At 36.1% G+C, this 23,810-nt stretch overlaps 2 protein-coding genes across 3 annotated transcripts in view; one reads left to right on the top strand and one right to left on the bottom strand.

Moving 5' to 3' along the window:
- The first annotated feature begins 3,998 nt into the window (after positions 1 to 3,998).
- Positions 3,999 to 7,065, top strand: LOC110112079 (histone-lysine N-methyltransferase ASHR2). 2 transcript variants are annotated; one of them, XM_020844166.2, is made up of 2 exons: positions 3,999 to 5,341; positions 6,681 to 7,065. In XM_020844166.2, the coding sequence occupies exon 1, from the start codon at positions 4,166 to 4,168 to the stop codon at positions 5,321 to 5,323; it is 1,158 nt and encodes a 385-aa protein (XP_020699825.1). In that variant the 5' UTR covers positions 3,999 to 4,165; the 3' UTR covers positions 5,324 to 5,341; positions 6,681 to 7,065. The 2 variants fall into 2 exon arrangements, with proteins under 2 accessions (XP_020699825.1, XP_020699824.1); XM_020844165.2 differs by having other exon boundaries at positions 3,999 to 5,345.
- A 621-nt stretch (positions 7,066 to 7,686) lies between these two features.
- LOC110112084 (glyoxysomal processing protease, glyoxysomal) overlaps positions 7,687 to 23,810 on the bottom strand; it is a 33,779-nt gene continuing 17,655 nt past the window's right edge. Inside the window, exons 7-14 of the mRNA XM_020844174.2 lie at positions 23,079 to 23,195; positions 22,804 to 22,907; positions 13,372 to 13,457; positions 13,190 to 13,284; positions 12,396 to 13,104; positions 12,080 to 12,281; positions 8,890 to 8,978; positions 7,687 to 8,410 (exon numbers count right to left, since the gene is read on the bottom strand). Coding sequence (XP_020699833.1) covers positions 8,175 to 8,410; positions 8,890 to 8,978; positions 12,080 to 12,281; positions 12,396 to 13,104; positions 13,190 to 13,284; positions 13,372 to 13,457; positions 22,804 to 22,907; positions 23,079 to 23,195 — 1,638 coding nt within the window. The 3' untranslated portion in view covers positions 7,687 to 8,174. The remainder of the gene's footprint in view (positions 8,411 to 8,889; positions 8,979 to 12,079; positions 12,282 to 12,395; positions 13,105 to 13,189; positions 13,285 to 13,371; positions 13,458 to 22,803; positions 22,908 to 23,078; positions 23,196 to 23,810) is intronic.

The following is a 23,810-nucleotide window of genomic DNA, read 5'->3' as shown; positions in this document are numbered from 1 at the left end:
TATAAATTTTATAAAATTCTCCAAAATCTTCTAAAATATTATGAATTTTATTTTCACACAACATAAATGAAATTGAAATCACCAATTTTTTTTTGGGATTTTTACATACATAACACTTGAAACTACTCAAAATACCTATTCAACACCTAAAGTTTCATATTTACTAATGTACCACTAAAAATACGTTAAATCACGCCGTTTGGGTTCCGTGTAAAAAGCCCGACCTCGCTTCTCTTCTATTCAGTCGTGAAACCCTTCCCTTCGCCGCGTATACCCTTCTTCTTCCCCTCGTTCTCGAATCCAACCCCTTGCATTTGCTGTTGCGTTTGAAGGTTTCACACAAGGCGCATCTTCCCTTGGCCTCGTTTCTTCTCGGTCGCGTTCGAAGAGAAGATCAGCAAGGTTTGAAGATCGTATTTTATATTTCGTGAATGTGTTTGTTGTTCGAAGATCGAAGGATGATTTTAATTTTTTTCACCATATGAATGAATTTGTTGCTGTTTTATTGTCTTCTTCTCCAATCTGTCGAACTTCGCCTCCTATAAGTTGTTGTTTTGTAGTCTTCTTCCCCAATCAGTCGGGAAGCTACAGGAACCTGTAAGTTGTTGTTAAATTAGTCTGCTTTACATCTCATCTTTATATATGTATAAAAGGTTGAAGTGGTTGCAAACGGTACTAAACATATGCAGATGCCAAATTAAGCTGCTTTACACCTTCAGATTTTTCGCATCCTATCAGGAACAGAGGAGTTGTAAAAAGTTCTAAATTACTAGTTTCCCTTTTATTTATCATTACTGCTATGCATTACTGAAGTTTGCCAATTTTTCATTATGAAGGTGTTTTTGAATTGCTTCTGAAGCCATTAAGCCAATCAGTAATGACTTCGAGTTCGTCAACGACACCAATTACAATGCAAGTAATCGAATATATTGTCATTGTAATTTGCGGTGTACAATATATACGTCCAACAAAGCACGTAGTTATGGAAGAAAATTCTACAGATGCTCCCGGAACAGATCAGAAGGCGATTGTAACTTCTTTCGTTGGTGTGATGAAGTAAATGATATGCCGTATGATTCAGACTCGCGTTGTGCTGAAGAGATTGCTATATCATCATTGAGAGATGAACTTTTACAGATAAAAAAATTGTTGGTTATAATCCTAAGTGTAATTGTAGCAATCGCTATTAAAAATTTGCTTACCACCTGTAATTGTTGATTTGTATTGAATCATTTGGATGTAAGTTTGACTTTGAAATGTAATTTTAATTAGCTTCCTCATCAGTGTTTGACTTTGTTGATTAATTATTCAATGAGAATATATTGCTGTTGGTAAATCTCTCTGTAAATCTCTCCAATGAGAATATATTGCTCTTGGTAAATCTGTGCAATGGCAGTACTATTGTTCTCGGTAAAATAGTTAGCTCAAAAAATTGTTGCATGAAATTGGTGATGTTCCAATGACATGATAGTGTAAGTCAAACAGTTGTCCTCGTAGTCAATGACAAAGTGCTTCAACTCGTTCTTTTAGCAACAACAAACTGATTTCATCTCTTTGAAGCTTCAAGGTTTTCTGATTTCTGCCTACATACTTCATTCGAGTTTGATCTTGCACCTCACTCCAATATCCACCAAATTTCAGGACGATGTAGCAAAAATTAATGGAACTCATTTCTGTCCATGGAAATAATAAATGAGTTAAAAAAAAAAAGAACAGAATGACTACAAAACAGCAAGCCTCGGTGAAAAAACATTTACATTATTTCCTAAGCGTTGCACTTGGTATTGGAGGAGATGAACAGCATGCGACTAGCATTGCATTTTTTAACAGTGCCAAAGCTTCGCCGAAGAAGAGGCGACGAAGGAGAGACGGGATTTATCTAGGGCACGCGATGTGAACTGTGATCGAAGAAGAGGCGACGAAGGAGGGGCGGGATTCGTACCTGCTCGAGTGAAGAAGAGGCGACGAAGTTTCGCCGAAGCTTTCACGCTGGAAAATTGAGTGGGTTCGGGAGAGGGGTTTTTACGGAACGGAACCTAACGGAGTGCTATATCTAATGTTTAGAATGAGAAATAAGTGGTATATTAGTAAATATGAAACTTTAGGTGTTGAATAGATATTTTAAGTAGTTTCAGGTGTTATGTATGTAAAAATCCCATTTTTTTTTTCAAATTATATTTTCTATCTGCAAGCTATCAAAGGAGCCCCCAACAATAGTCTTATAATTGTGGTTGGATTGCAATGAATAAGCGGTGGTTTGATGGAGGAGACCGAGTGATGTTTCGACGTTGAGATTGAGTGGTGGTCCCATGGCAGCAATCATGCGATGTTTAGGTAGTGATGATCAGACAGTGATCCAACAACGATGGTTTACTAACAGTGGATCTCGAGTGGAACTTCTAAAATTTTTAATATTCCTTGAACAGTTGAACTCTTTTGAATCTCAAATAAATAGTCAAGCCCTTTTTCACAACTTAATAAGTCCTATAAATTATATGAAGCACCTCTCTCTAAAAAGTGATATTATTTAGTGATTTTTACTTACATAACACTTCAAAATTTCTTATTTACTTAGTTAACGCCTAAACTTGACTGTTTACACACCTACCACCTAGAACTTAATTAATTTTCTAAAAAAACATTCCGTCATCCTCTCCGTCAAAACCCGTCCAATTGGGTTGCTCGCCACCGCCTCCCCGAAATCACTGACAGAGCATAAATATTATATTTTCGGTTGTTTGCTAGGTGGCACAGCTACTTTCTCCGCCGGCCTCCTTCTCCTGCCTCCTCATCAAACTCTGCAGCTCATCTGCTACCTCCCTCATCGTCGGCCACTCCGCCCCTCTCACCATCAAACAGCTTTTCGCAACTCCCCTTTCTTCTTCGACAACGCCAATTCCCCCGTCAACAGCTCAGCCATCAGCCATCACCACCCCAAAACTATCGAGAATGCGTGCGATGTGTTTATTGGCGGGGAGGTTGGAAAGAATGATCAGCTCATTTATGAACCACTCGACGTTGGACTTCCTAATGTGGTAGCATTTCTTGACAGCAACGATGCGATCTTGAAGGTGGCATTGTAGACGGTGCTGCAATCGTTGCTTGCCTTGCTAATGATGCGGCATTCGCTGTAGCCGTCGATGGCTCGATCCAGTTCTCCGGCGGTGAAGATGCGGAAGCTCGGAGGAGATATGTTGAGTTCTTTCACACGTTGTCGGAGGATTCTCCTGCCGTTCTCTTTGAAGAACTTGTCCTCACCGCCCAGCATCCTTCTTGCCTTGCCGATGATGCGGCTTTCGCTATAGTCGTCGGTGGCTCGATCCAGTTCTCCGGCTGTGAAGATGCGGAAGCTCGGAGAAGATATGTTGAGTTCTTTCACACGTTGCCGGAGGATTCAACAGCCGTTCTCTTCGAAGAACTTGTCCTCGCCGCCCAGCATCCTTCTTACCTTACCGATGATGCGGCTTTCGCTATAGTCGTCGGTGGCTCGATCCAGTTTTCCGGCGGTGAAGATGTGGAAGCTCAGAGAAGATATTTTGAGTTCTTTCACACGTTGCTAGAGGATTCGCCCGCCGTTCTCGTCGAAGAACTTGTCCTCACCGCCCAGCATCCTTCAACCAACTTAATTCACGGGGAAGCTAATGCTAATGGATGAGAGGAGTTGGAAGAGGATGATGAAGATGACTATAATGGCCGGTGCTGAAGCTAGGTGATGAAATAATGCTGCAGAAGTTGTGTAGATGCAGAAGGAAAAGACCTGTTTGCGTTATGGGGTTGGTTCTGACCGAAGACAAAGAGAGTGTTATATTTGAGGAAGGATAAGGTTTTTTGGTGGTAGAAGGGTAATTATAAAAGTTTAGGTGTTAGATAAGTAAATAGAGAGATTTTAAGTGTTACAAACCCTTATTATTTATTATGGAAGACATGAAAAAGAAAAAGAAGAAATTGAATAATTTAATAGGCAATTACTCCTATAGTCCTATTTGAGGGGAAAATAAACCACCCCACGTCTCCGGGCCCATGTTTCTCTGAACAGTGCTGAAAGGTCAGAGCGGTGGTTTTTGAGACCTAAAACCCTAGCAATGCTGAGGCATTGAGACCGTCGGCGGCACCGCTTTCGCTTGCAACTTCATCGTCGTCGTTGGCTGGTGTGGCATCAGAAGCCATGACGTTGGTGGAAAGCCCACCGCCGGAACCTCTCGTGAGGCTTGCCGATATACCTGGCCGTGGTCGCGCCTTCTTGGCCTCTCGCCACATCAAACCTGGTGAGATTCTCCTCTCTGACTCCCCTCTGCTTCTCTATCCCGCCGTTTCCGCAGGGGAAACCAGCTCGCCCTATTGTTCTCATTGCTTCCGCTCTGTGCGTTCCACTCCAACCCCTTGCCCTTTCTGTACCTCTGTTGTGTTCTGCTCCACCCGCTGCCTCTCTGGTGCCCTTTCTTCATGCCACTCCCCTTCCATTTGCCGCGCATTAGCTGCACTCCCGCCCCTCCCCGATCCTGAGCTCCGCGCCCAGGTCCAATTCCTCTTGGCCGCCTCCAGCCTCTCCTCGACCTCCCCTGCCAACTTCCACCACCTTCTTTCCCTAGATGGCGGTGACGCCACCCCAGCCCAGCAGGAGGCAATTTTCCTCCATTCCCTCCTTAGTCCGCTCACGGGCTTCTCTCTCCAAGTCACAGCCACGTTGATCGCCAAGGATAAAAGGAACGCTTTTGGCCTCATGGAACCGTTTAGGGCAGAGGATGCCGGTGAGAGAAGGGTCAGGGCATATGGGATTTACCCAAATGCCTCCTTTTTCAACCATGATTGTTTGCCCAATGCTTGCCGTTTTGATTACCTTGATCGGGATGGGGACGGCAACACTGATATCATGGTTAGGGCAATTCACGACATTCCGGAGGGCAGAGAAGTGTGTTTGAGCTATTTTCCCACAAATTGGGGGTACAAGGAAAGGCAGCAGAGATTAATGGAGGATTATGGATTTCAGTGCATCTGTGACAGATGTGAGGTGGAAAAAAATTGGAAGGATGAGGATGAGGAGGACATGGAAGAGGAGGAGGAGGATGAAAGGTTGGAGGAGATGGATGAGGAGGTTGTTGAGAACGCAGGTGATGGAAATGATGAATTCCCCCATGCTTATTTCTTTGTGAGGTATGTTTGTGACCAGGACAACTGTGGAGGGACAATGGCTCCCTTGCCTCCATCACCGCAAGGTACACCATCAGGTTTGATTGAGTGCAATGTTTGTGGTCGGTTAAGGAAGGAGGAGGATGGCTTTGGTGGAGATGATGATGATGGAGATGGTATAATGCTTGACCAGTGAACACCATTGCTGGATCTTGTAGGTACTTTTTATTACCAACTGATCTTTTATTGCTTCTTGAGTTATGTACTACACTTTATATCGTCACATGAATGCATGAAATGTGTATAGCAATTTAAGAAAAACCATGGAGTTTTATTGTTATAATTGGGTAAATTAGCACCGAGTTCTGATACTTAATTATGCAATTATTGGCTTGAGGAGATGTTTTCATTAGTTCTCTTTTCTTTTTTGTGCTCTTTCTTTTTGTTTTTATTTCCTCTTTCTTTTTCCTTTTAAAGTGAACAAACAATAACCTGACTAAAAGCCACAATGTAATTAGCACCGTGATGTGATATTCAATTTTTAGTCTTCTTGCAATGAACTTTTTTTTTTTTCCTTCAATCTTTGAGTTAGCAATTGATAAAAATAAAGAGGTGGAGATCAAAAGTTGCTTATGAAGAAACACACCTAAGTTTTTTGACAATACAACAACAACAACATCAAGCTTTTATCCCACAAAAGCCCACTATGTGGGATCGGCTACATGAATCATTTATCTTCATTTCATTGCGTTATGCTAAGATTTAAAATTTTATTTAAATCTAATAAAAATGTCATTTCTAATATTTTAACCTAAGTCTTTTTAGGTCTACCTCTATATTTCTGAATGTAGGTCAAATCTAATACATCTACTCTACTAACCGGGTCATCGGAAGTCCGACATTTTATGTGACCAAAACATCTAGGCAACTCTCTCTAATCTTATCTGCCACTAGAGCCACTTCAACCTTTTCATAATTCTTGTCTCGCATTCCGTCTCTAAGAGTGAGGCCCCTCAACCACCTGAGCATCCTCATCTCTACAACACTTAACTTAATTTTATGCTTGTCCTTTAATTGCCAACATTATGCGTCATAAAGCATTGTAGGTCTCACCATCTATCTTATAGAAATATTCTCTTAAATTTGAGGGATACTTTCCTTGACAATAGTCAATATATTTTTTATTCCTCAATAATTCATTCACTCATTAATTATAATACAAAACTGTAGCCTTTTATGTAGATTGAAGATTCACAAAACTTGCCTGAAATATCTCAACTTTAATAAGGAAGAAGATTGCGTCCTTATTAAATGATGGGACCAAAAAAGCCATATATGTTAACATTAAAATGAATGGAAAGATCCAGTTATGACTGTCATAACTCTGACTGTTTTTGGAATGCATGCACTCCATGTTCTAATGATGTTACCATAACAATGCAAATCTTGAATGTTTGTCTTGATCATGTTGAGCTACCCAGTTATATTACATTAAAATGTGTTGAGAGTTTTCACTAAGTTTTCTCATGGCGGTGTTAAATAATCATCTCCAGGTGCTATTATGCCAACACAAGTTAGAGAAGAGAACTAGAAGGGTAAACATGTGAAAGTCAAGCCTGGTGGATCCTGTCTGAATCAATCCAAGTCATGTTGAGTTGTTTCAATGGTTGAATTTATGAGTTTAATAGAGTTTTTTTATGTCTACAATATATCGAAAGCTGCGACACTTATAGGTGAGTGCACCTGTGTGGCTTATAGATTACTTGCACATCAAATTTTCTTAAATTTATGTAGCTCATCTTGATCTATTGGTTGGGAGCTTTGACTATCAATCAATAAGCCTTAGATTCGAAGTTTATGTATGTGATGTGTGTACGAATTTATCTTAATACTTCAACCTTAATCCTAAACATTTTTTTATTATTCTATTATGCTAAATTATTCGTCTTTATTTTTCATGTATTTTTCGAATAGTCCCGGAAAACTTATTATTGAATCTAAGTGTTCTCTTTTAGATGACAATAACATCAACATCAAATATTTGTCTCACTACGTGGATCAGCTACAAATAAATCAGACCGTGTTGGATTGTTAACAAGTACTTGGATTAAATTGCTCAGATTCTCACTACCATATTTGAGCGTCTAAACCCATGTTGGTTTTCCTTGCGAGATCACCAGGGCTTTCCTTTGTGCGCATGGAGATTTAAGTAGTAAAAATTTATTGTGTTCATTAGGGGTGTCAATATTGGACATAACCCGAAAATTTCAGGTTTGGATTGACCCGAATCTGAAACGGGTTAGATTCGGTTGATACGTTGACTCGAAATTGACAAAAAAATGACCCGTTTTGACCCGAAAACTTGTTTCTAACCCGGGAATCCGAGATTGACCCGATTTTGACCCTTCATTAATTGTTTTGCCGTACTTGAGATGAGCTTGTTGATTCACATTATGCTGAGAATTATAGACCCAACTGCAGGAACTGTTGAGCTATTCGGTAATAACAGGCAAGATGTATAGACATTCTGATCCAACCAACAAGAAGAAAATGATCAAATGATTCAAATAAAAACATTTGATATATCAAGTGGTAATCACAACACTTAACAATTAACACGATACATCAAACTACAGAAATTCTGTTCTAAATTCCAGCACAATTTCTGTATTTACTCGCCAGCCTATAAAAAAGGCATTTTTGTATCCGCAACAATATCACAATGAATCAGTACTAGTTGCAGATTATTTAATTATAATGCAAAATCATACAAAACTTTTTATTATCTGATTGTTAACTCATTTTTAATCAGATGGGACCTACAAAACACACTAAGGCTGGGCGTCTTTTTAAAAGCTACTTTAATTAGTAAAAAAGCTGTCTCAAACGAAGTTTAAGGCTTTGTTTGGAACGGCTTTCTTAATGCTTCTTAAAGCATTTTTTTAGTACAAAAAAATTAAATTTTTTATTAAAAAATTGCTTTAAGAAGCAGTAAGAAAGTTGTCCTAAACGAAGCCTCAATCTAAATTTCCATGTGAACTGCTTTGTTATATCTTGCTGGGAATATTCAGTTTCTTGAAATTATTCAGCTCCTTCAAAGAAGCAATCTCTGCATTCTGCTCAGCAAGAAATTGGGAGAACCGAGATCCTTTTCCTTCTCTATAGTTCTTACTCTCTAAATCATACTGTTGTTTCTTTGAATTTGTGGGTACCAAAGCCCATACAGAAGAAAGCAGTTCATTGGGTTTATCAAGAATCTCGAGCATGGATGCATCCTGGGTATCTGCACAGATAAATCATATCAGATTAAGGCTTCGTTTGGAACGATTTTTTTATTGCTTATTAAAGTGACTTTTTAGTACAAAAATTAAAAATTTTATACTAAAAAGCCGCTGTAAGAAAGCCATACCAAATGAAGCTTAAAATTGATTTTTATAGGAGGAGACTTATGGCCATCATATTTCTTTTGAGATGAATATAGTTGATGACTAATCAATCAAAATTTATATTTTACACATCTCAAAATAATTTTGATGGATCTATTCTAATCAAATTTATAGCAGAATACTTTGTAACTAAAGCTTTGTTTGGAACTGACTTTTTTTGTTTTTTTAAAAGAGAGTTTTAATACAGAAAATTCAATTTTTAAAATAAAATTTTGCTTTAAAAACCAATAAAAAAAGTCATCCCAAGCCTAAAATTTCCCAAATTTTACTACAATGGATGTATGCATATATATAATATGGTAACAAATTTGTGTACCTGAAAACTTGAATACAGGCTCCAAGGCCGCACAAGGTATGCTGAAATTCAAATGTGGTATAATGGTACCTCCGCCATGCCTTGCATTACTGCAAGAGAAAAAAAAAAAAAAACCATACTGAAATTTTAAATAAAGCTTAGTTGGAGAAATTATAACAAGAAAGCAATAATGCTACTATGTAAACAAAAAGATCAGCAACATCAGTCTTATCCTACCTATTTAGGTCCCATTTTATGAATCCTCATCTTCTATAAAAGATAAAAACAAAAAACAAAAAGGACAAGTGAAAGTGAGAAAGGCTGTCGCAGAAGGTGAACGCATGTTTGGTAATCACATAGAATCCTTTCCTCCAACATGTATAATCATGGATGATAGCCAACTCTAGCAGTCTCAACATTTCTATAGCTCTCTCCTGGGTTATTTGTCACTAAGCTCTAGCCTTTCTCTCATCCAATATTTGACCAATCCGCCCTTGCTACATAGCATCATGGTTGATACAGTTCTCTGAGTTCTTTGGGTCACTAAGCTCTTGCCTTTTTCTCATCCAGTGTCTGACCAATTTCTCCTTGCTGCATAGCGTCATGGTTGTTGTTCTCGTAGTGATGATAGTAGGATAGACAATAATCATGGTCATAGGGGGAAAAGCATTTTCTACTTAATTTGATTATCCCTGCACCGTTCAACATGCCTCCAACTCCTCTCTAGTGATTATCGTCAAGTCCACCTCAAATACTTCTTCATGATCAATGAATTAGACTTCGTTTGGGATGACTTTCTTACTGCTTCTTAAAGTAACTTTTTAGTACAAAAATTAAAATATTTGTAATAAAAAGTTATTTTAAGAAGCAGTAAAAAAGCCATCCCAAACGAAGCCTTAAATCTCAGGAGGATGTATGGCAGTATTGTTAATCACTCATAGACATATATTTTCACTTCTAATGTTGTTTCCATGCCTAATTATGTTGCAACTGCTTCTTCTGGTACGTCATGGATTATAAACTCTAGAAATCGTAACTTTTTTTCCCTCTAACATATCTTCTCTCCCACATATCCTTGTTGTTAGTAACTCTCACTCAGCTGTCTATAAAAGATTGTATTATAAGTTCCCAAATTTATTAAAAATTTAATTAATTTATCTTAAAATTACTTCATCGAACTCAAGCCTACTATTTAACTATCTATTATTTACTTTTTCTTCCACCATCACTTTATATAAATAATATTGCCATTTGGGTCATACTCTATCTCATCATCTTCAGGAATTCCTACCTGCACTCTCAATATTTGAAACTTGAATGCATTAAATGCAAACTTGGTAAACATTAAGGGGTATCTTTTTTATTTTCTTTGTTAGCCTTAACATTATCACTTTTAATTTGGTTCATTAGAATATTTATAGTCCATATCATAAATATTAAGGGGTATCTTCAGGAATTCCTCTAGTGATTATCGTCAAGTCCACCTCAAATACTTCTTCATGATCAATGACTTAGACTTCGTTTGGGAAGACTTTCTTACTGCTTCTTAAAGTAACTTTTTAGTACAAAAATTAAAATATTTGTAATAAAAAGTTATTTTAAGAAGCAGTAAAAAAGCCATCCCAAACGAAGCCTTAAATCTCAGGAGGATGTATGGCAGTATTGTTAATCACTCATAGACATATATTTTCACTTCTAATGTTGTTTCCATGCCTAATTATGTTGCAACTACTTCTTCTGGTACGTCATGGATTATAAACTCTAGAAATCGTAACTTTTTTTCCCTCTAACATATCTTCTCTCCCACATATCCTTGTTGTTAGTAACTCTCACTCAGCTGTCTATAAAAGATTGTATTATAAGCTCCCAAATTTATTAAAAATTTAATTAATTTATCTTAAAATTACTTCATCGAGCTCAAGCCTACCATTTAACTATCTATTATTTACTTTTTCTTCCACCATCACTTTATATAAATAATATTGCCATTTGGGTCATACTCTATCTCATCATCTTCAGGAATTCCTACCTGCACTCTCAATATTTGAAACTTGAATGCATTAAATGCAAACTTGGTAAACATTAAGGGGTATCTTTTTTATTTTCTTTGTTAGCCTTAACATTATCACTTTTAATTTGGTTCATTAGAATATTTATAGTCCATATCATATTTTTACCCACTAAAGCTTTAAATAGTTTGTTATTTTATTAATCATCATTTTCATGTCACTTGAGTTTAATTACTCAAATGTCAAGGTTTTGCAATGTATTTCATACTTTTATCAATAAATTAAAGCTTAATTTCTACTATGATTAAGACTCTTCGCACTAATAACGACTTAAACTTTATGCAATTTCAATTTCTACCTTTCTGTGATGATAATAAAATCATTCAAATAGCCTCAGGTACCTATATGCCTCAACAAAAAGGGATTGTTGAACACAAATATCAACACTTCAAGTAGCCAGGACTTTGATGTTCCATATGAAAGTTCCACAACGCTTTTGAAAAGTTGTTAAGTTGACTACAAGCTATCTTAGTAATTGACAACCTTCAACTGATCTTGGTGATGCTACCCCTCGCTGCATCTTATATAATGGACATTGTTGCTTTCCTCTTTCTCTTCAAGTTTTTGGCTATTTTTGTTTAGTCCTTTCCATTCAAACTAACAATAAATTCTCTCCTTGGGAAATTTAGTGCAATTTTTTTGGGATACTCTCACTCTCAAAAAGTCTATTGTTTCTATACCTTTCATGAATCCACTATCTTCTTCACAAACCCCTTTTCTAACTACACTTCGTCACTAGTTCCTCTTTCCCCTAAAGTCATTATACCACCTTCTCTTCTCCAAGTATACACAAACTGGCCTCATCTGCTATCTACAACAACTACTTCCACCACATTAACAAAAAATGACCGAGCAACCCATCCCAAAGAACCTTCTAATCTCCGCATGTCTATGCCCTTGAGAAACATAGAAGACACTATCATCTTATTCAATATCATATCCTCTAACCATCTTTCCTCAGGCTGTTGCCATTTTGATGCATCATTGTTATCCATTTCTATCCCTAGGACATACTGGGAGGCACTACGGGATATCAGATGGAAATAACTTATGATACTGAAATGGTTTCCTTGCTTAATCGACAAACATGAGATCTTGTGATTTCTCCTCTTAGAGAAAAGTCAGTTATCAACACAATTTACCTTGTTACAAGTCCAATCATGTGACCATTCGAACTAATAACAGCACCACCACTAGCTCCTGGATGAACAGCAGCAGTTGTTTGTAGCATTACTGGTAAACTAATTTTCCTTGCTTCTGCTTTGCAAGATCCGAACGTGTGAATTGGCCCTGGAATCATGACAATATTTGAAACAACCCCGGACGAAACAGAGGAGGAAACATCTGAAATTATGAAAGTGTAGAATTATACACGTGTAGTAAAAAAGTAGTCAGTATGGACAAGCTGAATAAAGATGCTTTCTCTATTGATAAGCAGAATAAAATACAAATACTCACTAGACCGGGGTCCCAGAAGACTATGACCAATGACATAAACAATCGATCCTTTAGCCGGACAGGCCAACTGCGGTTGAATTGGCGAAAGTTGAGGTGGAACAGATTCAAGTTTCAGCAAGGCAATATCCAAAGGTCCTTTAGAGACATAGACTGCTTGAGCACTATACCACTTCTTTTGCTCCATAAAATCCAAACGAATAGATATTCTTCTAGAACTTTGGTAACCAAAACCTGAAAAGGGTTTTCCATGTCCACTAGTAGAACTTCCCAACCTTACTAGAGGATGAGTTCCTGTCTCTTTTTCAGCAGAATTTTCTCTCTGGCCAAGGGAAGCTTCAAGTTCAGCATGAGAGGAAGCTTTCTCAAGCATACCAAGCTGCGAAGTTCTTCCAAATCTCCAGGGTTCCAAGGTGTGAGCATTTGTAAGAATGAGACCACTTTTGTTGAGAACAATACCTGAAGCCCACGATCCCTCACCTACTGCAATGAGGACTACAGAAGAGATGGCCTTTTCAAGTGAAGATGTTGAAGGAGAAAAAATTACAGGCCTCCTAATCAAATATTTAGGTGATCCATGATCACAAGATTCATCTAATGAAGCCACATCATTATTATATTTGGTTCTTCCAATTACTCCAACATGAATACTCTGAGTTCCCAGCAGATTCTCAGTATCTATGCTAGCTATTGCATTCCAAGTAACTGCAAACTGTTGTCGAAAGTACATGCTGCTGCCTAAAGAAAATTTTTTGACAAAAAATAGACAATGCTGATATCCAACAATTTCTTTTTACCTGGATTTCCGCATTACTCCCTTTTTGTCTTAAAGGCTTTGTCAGAATACCAGCAAGGGAGGCATGCCTGTCAAAAACTGGACCACCTTCCATTCCTGGAAGGTTCAATCATCTAATTGAAATTTTATTCCACTGTACTAAGTATATGACAAATAGAACAGTAGAAAAAAGACAATCCCTACCAGGAAGACAACGAATGTCAGCCACTAATAACGATCGATGATCCGAACCAGAAGGGCAGCAGTTCGCCAAGCTTCCAACAGATATACTGATTGAAAAACATAAGTATTATAAAATATCTTTATGGGATCATCTGGACTACACTAGATTTGTTTAAAACCGAGTATGAAATGATAATTCAAAATTTGCTGAAAAATATGAATTTGCAATATATTGCATTGAAATAAAATAAATCAATTAACTCATGAAATACGCCTAAACCAGGCCTACTTTATTTACATGTCCAGCCCACCATGTAAAGTCTACATGCTCAACCTACCTTTTACCACAAAATGACTTGAAGATGGAGGTTCCATTGCTGCTTCGATTTTGCTCGCTGATTTCCATTTTTTTAACATTTCAAGTCCAATGTCGTGCCACCTCGCTTCCTCAAACTACAGATCATTCCTGGATATCAATCCCATCTTTCAGCTAACTGCTTCTCGGGAATTTCCACAATATGATGCTTCCCATATGGCTGCTCCCACTTGTAGTATTTCAAACACTGTGGAATCTCCCTTGACTTTTGCTCCTCGTTCATTCACTATGGCTATTAGAGGTAATAAGGGTCCTAGCCTTCAAAATGTCTCCTCTTATGTTCTCATATAATTTTAGCAACGTATTGAATCAACTCATCACAAGCTTCCATTCTAACATCAAAGCAATCAAAATTTTCCTGACAAAGGGATCTCTGAGTTTACATTTCATTTTTCTTTCGCCTTTATTGGTAAATGTTCCTAGATCCACCCCAATATAAAGATTATTCGCAGATGAAATACGTGAATGTTCACTTAGAGCTATAGTGTCATTATACAAAAAATATTTCCAATGGAATAGTCCGGGAAAAGAAAAATGACCACAAAAGGCAATACCACAAGCAGCAACAATGGCAGGATTGGGATCAAATAAGTTCAGAAATTACTGCAGTGCATTGATTTAGAAATTTCAAATATGAGGAAAACATGTTTAAAGCATTATTTTTCAAATGAGGAGGAGAGAAGAAGTGTCAATATTGAGCTTGCTAAATTTTTTGGTTATTTAGAGGACTTTGGTGACCAAAAGTCATTGCGTGATAGGTGGAGAATTGATCCGAATATGTGGTGGATTATACATGGAGCTTCAGCACCTCTATATAATTTTAGCAACGTATCGAATCAACTCATCACAAGCTTCCATTCTAACATCAAAGCAATCAAAATTTTCCTGACAAAGGGATCTCTGAGTTGACATTTCATTTTTCTTTCGCCTTTATTGGTAAATGTTCCTAGATCCACCCCAATATAAAGATTATTCGCAGATGAAATACGTGAATGTTCACTTAGAGCTATAGTGTCATCATACAAAAAATATTTCCAATGGAATAGTCCGGGAAAAGAAAAATGACCACAAAAGGCAATACCACAAGCAGCAACAATGGCAGGATTGGGATCAAGTAAGTTCAGAAATTACTGCAGTGCATTGATGTAAGATTAGCCACATATGGAAGCAAAGGGCCAAATCCCCAACTACATAGATTAGCCGATAGCATAAAGTAGGTTAACTCCATGGAATGAAATAATCAGCATCTAAAGAAGAGTTTGATATTAACAATAATCACCTGTAGCACCAAATCATAAGCCAAGTAGGAGTTGAACAATATAGCACACACAGAACTGACATCAAAATAGAGAACTGCATATTTGATAAAACAAGAATTGGAAACAACTGAACTAGACAACCCAAGAGCTATAAATTGAAAAGATAGCAGCAATAAACTAAGCATAAAGAGATAATAAAACATTGGAGAACACAATCTATTCCCAATAGGAACATCTTTAAAGTATATTCTAAATTGAACTGAACTAGGAAATATAAATCTAAGAAATAAAATAACATTAATGCATATGATTTGTGTTACTAATGAATGAAACTTAAATTTGCATCATTCATCCCAACTTTAAAAAATTCGGTCATGATAAATTAAGTATTTGATATTTACTATGCAGATGTATGCAAATTTGTTGTGCCTTCCGCAAGGTAACCTATGAATCACCACAAATAAGTTTGTCAACCCAACGAATAAGAAACCAATGCTATCCAACATTTATGATGGGCAATCGCTGAATATAAGATAGGCTCTTTAAAAAGATGAAAAATTATCTAGTAAGATTATTGTAAATTCTCAAAGAGATGGAAATATATGAGGATCCACACTAATGGTAGCAGGTTCATGAAATAAGTCAGATTAAATATATTAAAAAATATATAAAAAATAGAAATAATATCAAAGCTTACCAAATTTTTTATTTTATAAGTATTTATCCGAATGAATTGTATGATTTTATAAAATCCCATCAGTCTTGAAGTTAATTTCTTAAAGGCCCTCATAGGAATCCTTTATGATTGAAATGTGCCACTAGCTTATCACTAAGTTTGAATTCCAACTGTTTCCTATTTACAACAGCAGTAAACTTATAGTTCCCATAATTAATACATAATTTCATTGTAAACCTCTACCCTCAAATAAGACAATACAAATAAATCAGACAAATTTTATGAAAACTAACATCAAACATCAGTCATATTGGATATTAATAATGATTTATAACATGTTCTAATTGAAAACAAGTAAAACACACAAATATGCCTATAAGGACAAACAATATCTTTAAATAAAACTAACCCAAATGGCTTAAATATTAAGGTGATGATTTATACAATTTTATATTCATCCAGATAGATGATATTTTAAAGCACAAATTATTATTAAGGCATCTCTCATTAACAAACTCGTTGAAATAGTTATGCAATTTCACTTTCTCCACAATTCTTTCTCTGAGTAAGGAAATCAAAGAATAAAATAAAAAAGAAAATTAGTTTTAGCTTGATTTGCATAAATAAATTCGACAGAATTTTCATAAGAAGTTTAATCAACATGTTCAATTAATTTATCACCTTTAGTAAGAGCAACTTGTTCACCTTTACATTCAAGTTTCAAGTTATAAACTTGCTCTATAATGGCTATGCTTTGTCTTCTTTTATATATAAGGCTACATTCAATTTCTATTTGAAAATTTGATTCATAGTCAAGAATATATTCAGTTTCCATCGGGTGTTCAAATTCACAAACAAATTTAGATTAAAATTCTACTTAAAGACTTTAAATTCAATTTTTTGTTTTCAAATTTACTATATATTTGTGGTTTAGATTAAGAATTAAACTCACATAAAATCAATCTCAAGCTTGAATTTTGGCACTTATTTAGATATCCATTTTCAGTTTAAATAAAAAACTCAATTACTCTCAAAGGAATTAACTCGGGTATGATTTCAAGCTTAATATTGGGCTCCAATTCTAGCTTCAGATATAACCCTATGCTTATATCCAATTATACGTTCAAATTTTGACTTTTAAGTGTAGTTCAAGTTCATAACCATGTTCTAACATCAGTACATATTCATATTCAACATAATTAGATATAGACTCATATTGCAATTGTAAATGTTCTTACACATCTCATGCATCCTCAAAAGAGCATTCATGAATTATAGTTTCTTTGATAGGATCAAATTTGATTATCCATGATTATTTTGTTATTGTATGTTGACAAGCTTGAGAGGAGAATATGATGATGTAGGGACTTTATCATGATTTATTTTCTTGCTACAAGAGTTTTGTTTTGCATGAAATTTTCTTATTTGGCTTTGCAAGGTAATTAAATCTCATTCATTTAGTGATTCTTTAATTGACCCCGATGTTGAGCCACACTATTAATCATTGTGATGCCAAACTTAAAAGGAGAAGATAATGATTTTTCTTTAGGGACTCGAATTATAGTTGTGGTGTTCCTGGAAAAACACTCATAATATATCCCAACAGTAAAAGATCGAGTTGCAATTTTAGTGGTGTTTTTGATGAATTGTAGCTTAGTTCTTTCTTAATCTTTTACCTAAGACTTTTAATAGCATATAATGGTAACAAAATAATCTCGAGGTAAATGATTTTTAAATACAAAACTCACAAATATATCATAGACACCATATTCACCGTTCTTTAAATGTTGAATTATTCTTGTAATAGTTCAATCATTCACTAAATGACATATGTTATTCTTTATGTTTATATTTTAGCCCATTTAGCATTTAGTTCAGTTGTATTACTTTAACAAAAGATTGAGCACAACCCACTACTTTAGATTTAGCACATTCAACTCTTTCAAAATTAGATAGATTGTAATCTATGTTGCACCGATACGGATACGGCGACACGATACGACACGATACGGATAAGGGATACGTCAATTCTTAAATGTACATGATACGGATACGACGCGGATACAACATTATAATATATAAATCATACATAAAAATTAAGAAACGTTGGGTTTTGTTATTGTACTTTGCATATTAAATTCTCCTAGAACTTGGATTGAATCGGCTTGGTTAATCTTTATTGCGAATCTTTGGCCTAAGCAAGTTGATATTTTCAAATTCCTAACTCAATTTTTATGTGCTAGTTTTAAATTCATAAGAAGCAACACTTTAATCTTTTCTTTTAAATTTCTAAGCAAACTCCTCGTAGTTTCACATCAGTAATATTTGAAATACCAAAAAAAATTGAATTGGTCTCTGATAGACCATCATCAGACCCAATTCCTACGCCACTAGAGCTCATTATCCTACGAAGAATCGACACAAATTAAATCACATGAATTTGAAACAAAAAAATTTTTAAGTAAAAGTGTAGATATGTCGCATATATACCGGGGGTCCAAGGGGGCGCTGCCCCCTGGCAGGGTTCGACCTGGTCAGGTCGCGGGGTCAAGGGGCAGCGCCCCTGCGGGGGTTTTTGGGGCAGCGCCCCCGAAACAAATTTTTATTGTAAGAGTTGTTTTAAAGCTTTCTCTAGCTTCTCGGTGCTGCTTGGTACCATTTGGTACCCCTCGATACCGAGCATTGATACTAAGTATGGTACCGAGCATTGCAGAGAGGTACCGAGCGGTACCGAGTTTCAATACCGAGCGGTACCGAGTTTCGGTACCGAGCAGTACCGAGCAGTACCGAGTACCGAGCGGTACCAAGTTTCGGTACCCTTTTTTCATTTTTGTTAATAGGACACACGATACGTGTGTCCGGTCAAATTTAAATAATATTTTAATTGGAAACGACAAAGCCGTATCTGACATGTATCCGTGCCGTATCGAAGGCGTATATGTATCCGACACGTGTCTGATCCAGCATGGCTCGTAAATAGGAGTATTCGTGCTATATAGATTGTAATACAAAATAAGTATTTCAATTTGTCAATCCATTCCAAAAAATTCCTCTTTGTTACACTACTCATAGAATGTCGGTAAGTTATTATGATCCTCACAATAGTTATGATGTATTATTTTAGACAACTTATTCAATATTGTTTAAATTGCAACTTTTATTAATTTTTTTTTATTGATCCAACTATTTTGTCTAACTTTTAGCCGGCATTATGACGCAACCAAAGGCTTTGATATCATGTGAAGTAGAATCCAAGGGACTAGGGTTTACAAATACAAACCTAGGATGAGTCATGTCTAGGACTAGAGTTTACAAATACAAACCTAGGATGAGTCATGTGAAAAAACACATAAAAGACTACAATTCATATTCTCAACTATTAATCTAAGTACATATCAATCTTTTTTGATGGAAACTCAACACACACACACTTCATTGCTACAAATAATAATGTGAAAGTCCTCAGAATCTGAAATTTCAAAAGAAAAAAAAATGAAAGCAAATATAAAATTCTACATCAAATAAAATTTACACTAACATAAGGAAGCTATCATGTATCAAACTTATAAAATCTAGATCAAGAATATGCACTAATCACTTTAGAAACAAGATGAAGAATATAAATCATCAATTGAAGATCAAAGTCTTGTGTCGATACAAGGAGAATCAATCCCGGAAGTTATCATCAAGACTTAAAAAGCACTCTAAGAATCCGCATCCAAGCTCACACAAGATCTAGAAGGAAACACAATTTTATATCACTATTCAATACTTCAATTTTTATTTAATGTGCCTAAAGGTTACTTTTTGAAGCCCAAGAAATACCCAAAATAAGTAATTCCTCACCTCCAAGATCTCAAACACCAATTCAGTGAATTTGAATTCTTGAGAGTAAAGCAAATTACCAAGTATATTTTCACCAAAACAATAAATTTCAGACGTTAGAATTGTTCAATTTTCATGTGCTCAGCTATTGCATAGTAGTATAAAAAGGAAGAAAATTAATGTTACATTCCATTATAATACTGTGCATGAAAACATTGAAGATGGAAATAAATAAAAAGAGAAAATTGCAAGAAAAGGCCCCCAACCATTAGTAAAGGCCTAATTTAATCCAAGAGTTTCATATTGCCCAAATTTAATCCCTCGACTATTAAACATTGATCCAATTTAATCCAAGAGTTTCATATTGCCCCAATTTTTGTAATAAGAAATTTGGAGCTTTGTAATAAACGATAATACTTTTTGCAATAAGGGTGGGTGATGGGGACATCCATATGAGATTTCGACACACCTACCATCGGAGGGGTCGTCGAGCGACGGCCATGATTCATAGTCTTTATTTTTGATGTTTTATTTTATTCATGTCATTTATATTTTATGATTTCCATTTGTACCCCTATGAGGAAGTTAATGCATATTGTAGCTCAAGAGCAATGTCGTCTTTATGGTTTTTATTTCGGATGGCCAATATATAGGCTTAGTCATTATATTTGAAGTAGTTTTTGATGAATGAAATTTTATCTCTTGATCTCTTTGTGAGTTCGTGATATTTTAAGATCTCTTTATGAGTTCTTAACGAGGTGGTGCTTGTGGATCTCTTTGTGAGTTTCATGGGAGGAGACGCATGAGATTTGAAGTTTCTTTGATATACTCCAAGTTTTTCCCACAATTTTCTGGCCTTAGCTTTCCTCTCCCCCAAAATCCCCTTGCCGCCGGCCTCCTTCCCTCAATTTCCCTTCCCCACCTCTCCACCCGCCGGCCCCTCTTGGGAATTTGAATTTGAAATTCAAAAAATTCTCATGAGACTTTGATTACTTTCCTAAAATGAATCCTAGAATTTAGGCAATTGTCATAATTGAATTTCAAATCCAATTTGAAATTCAAAACGTTGCCTATTGTCTACATTCAAGTAAGAAAATTTTCCTTTTGTTAAAATCTGAAATTACTGTCAATTAAATATGTGGGCCCCACTTAATTAAATCCTATTCCCCTCCCTCCTCTCTAATTTGGCCGGCCCCTTCATGGGCTCCTTCTCTCTCCCTAATTAATTCCAATTCCCCAAAAAATCAGCCCCAAATCCCTCTCCCATTACCGCCCCTATTCCCCTTGTGGATTAATTTGATTTTCAAATTAAATCCCTCCACAATCCACCAAAATCTGAAAGAATTTCAGATTTCCTGAATTACCTTGGGGATCTTCCATCATAGCCGACCTCCCTCCTTCCTCCCACCCGAGCTCCTCCCCCTTCCCCACCCTTTCTCTTGGCCGCACCTCTCCAAGGTGACTTCTCCTCCGCCTTTACACCACCTCGACGCCAAATTCTCCGATGATTATGCATGGCGGATCCTGAGATTGAAGGCGGATTGGTATTCGACGTCTACGGAGACATCCACATCACCCGTTCACCGTTCTTCGACGTCGGGTTTGGATTCGACAACACTGTTGAAGACTATTTGAACAGCATCCTTCCCACTCTCGTAGACGTCATAGACGAGCAATTCCAAGACTACGATTGGACCATCAACGGACATCCACCCGCTTCCCCACCTCCTCCTCCGCCGCCTCCCTCGCCATCACTATGGATCGTTGGCGCCGTCTATCTTGGAGTGATTTCGTTTCTTGTATGGTTCTTCTTCCTCCGACAACCCTAGATGTAGAAGAGTGACTTTGAGCCTCAAGGTGAGACGATCACTTTGTTAACCGTCGGATTCTAGTTGACTAATCATTTCATTACTTTTGTTTAAGTTGTTATTTTAAAGAACTTACAAATTTAGTTGTGATGGATTGCCTAAGCATTGTTTACTTCTAAGATCTTTCTTGAGTTTTCAATTTTGAGAAGCTTTAAAATTATTTTTATCATTGCTCCAACAAACTTTATTAATCACTAAGAAAACAATTCTTTGTTTCACATCAGTGGGTTTTGGAGTTTATTATGATGTTCCACTTCTATGTTTCTTAAAAGATAATATTCTTTTACTAATTATTCATCCTTATTATTAAGTAGGCTAATTTTTATTCTAACTTTATATTTATTATAATTTATTAAATGACAAAATAGAGCAACATAAGAAATGTTATCGCGCATATACTTACACTATCTACAATAACCTCACATTTAACTTTGGTGTAAACTTTAACAGCTATTTTCAGGTCAAATATCAGATCAGATCAAATTTCAATATACAAGGGACTACATTGGGGGCATCGCAAAATTGTAGAACTAAATTGGACAGTTGCTAATAGTCGGAGTGGTGGAAGACTATTTAGATTTTTTTCTCTAAATAAAGAATACTACAGTCTCGAAAAGAAAAGTTGCAGTTGGCAAGAAACAACTTTAGATGAAACACTAGAATTGTCGCAGTGACCTACAGAGTCTGCATATGGAAATCCAGTAAATGGGAAGTCTCACGAAAGGAGAAAAAAAAAAAGGCAGGCAACAAGAAGAAACTACAGTCACATAATTGAGAAAGCCCAAAACAGCCATAGTGCATTAGTCCAAGATCAGCCATGCATCAAAACAGAGCGAACCCCACTACAATGATTTGCCAAGAACATAAGAGAATAGAGTAACTCCATGGAAGGAAATAACCCACAACTGAATATAGGGCTCCAAATTAATGGTAATCAAGAATAGCACCAAGTCCGAAGCCAAATAGCAGTTAAACAGTATACCAGCCATTAAATTTACATCAAAATAGAGAACCAGATATATGACGAAATGGATCATTGGACACAACCAAACTACAAAATCCAAGAGCTAAATCGAAAAGGCTAACACCAGTTAATCAACCTAACGAAGTAATCAAAACAATGGAGAACACAACCCATTATTAGTAGGCCAATCATCATAGGCATGTTTTATATTAAAATGAAGAAGGAAAAAAAACTAAGAAATAAAACAACAATAATACGCACAATTTGTATTTCAAATGAACAATAACTTCCAAATTTTCAATACCCATCCAACATCTTCATCCCTCTATCTGATTTCAGATGATGCACAGAATTCAGCCAAGCAATTACAAATAATGTAAGGGAGTATGGGGAAGATTGTTTATCATGAAGGCATTTATCTTCATGCCTAATTTCAACATAAAAATGGTAGATTGTTTAGAAAACGTAATGTGCAAGATCATTACCTATTGTAAAAATGCATTGGTGAGAGTACTCCAAAAGGAGAACCCATAACTATAATCAGATCACCTCTATTTTGATGCTGCGATATATTTATACACAGACCATCCTGAAAACCATGCGAGAAAGTTACATGCAAATGGAGTTGCCTTGCTGTAAACTTGAGCATAAATGATTTATAAGGAGAAAGGAATTACACGTTTTCAACCATTTATTGATCCAAGAAAAACTAAATGGTCAGCATATTTGCAAGTGACAGACTAATACAGAAATGAACTACCTTATTATCTGAAATTGGAATGCCAAGGAAAGCAATCCTTGTGATTGACTTAGCCAGCAGAATAGGACTATTCGACTCTTCCAATGCAACGCCTTCTCTAGACTCATCATTTCTTCCCTAAAATAAATCAAATGGTGATTTCTTGCAAAAATAATTCTACAAAATTGTATATTTACATTAACTTGAAAAAGTGAACTAAGACGAAGAAACTAAACAAGCATATCAAATGTGAGACATGATAAACAAATCAACAGAAAAGACTGAGGGCCAGCCCAAAATAGTTTTGTTAATTCTGGTCGGCAAACTCACCAAGATGCCTGTAAAGAGTTGACGGAATAACTATGCTTGACAATTGCAGCTGAACTTAAATTTTCTAATAAAAATATAAAAAGAAGACAGAAAAACTTTTTAACGAACGTTATTACTACACTGCACAGAATCGTAGAACAAGTATAATAGGTCAGCGTCTTTTTATACAATCATCATGAAGTTATTTAACATTCTGAAGTTAGGCATCCCTTCGCTCCTGTCAGAATTATATAAGGATATCATACAAAAAACAATAATTACAAAAATGTTAATTTAGTATGTGAACGTTTAATTTCACTATAATGCATTGACATCAATAACAACTAGAAAACTCGAGCATAAAGAAAGAAGCTTACAATTTGAATAACAGGAAGTAAGATAGTGCAAAGACTAGCCATTAATTAGGCTTATAAATTCTAAACC

This window comes from Dendrobium catenatum, unplaced genomic scaffold (assembly GCF_001605985.2).
Source record: "Dendrobium catenatum unplaced genomic scaffold, ASM160598v2 fragScaff_scaffold_1507, whole genome shotgun sequence".
Classification (NCBI taxonomy): Eukaryota; Viridiplantae; Streptophyta; class Magnoliopsida; order Asparagales; family Orchidaceae; genus Dendrobium; species Dendrobium catenatum.
Note: the sequence above shows the minus strand (reverse complement) of the source record. Positions and strands in the feature narration are given on the sequence as shown.

Excerpts from the sequence above, each read along its gene's own strand:
- LOC110112079 (XM_020844166.2), top strand. The coding sequence starts at position 4,166 with ATGACGTTGGTGGAAAGCCCACCGCCGGAACCTCTCGTGAGGCTTGCC.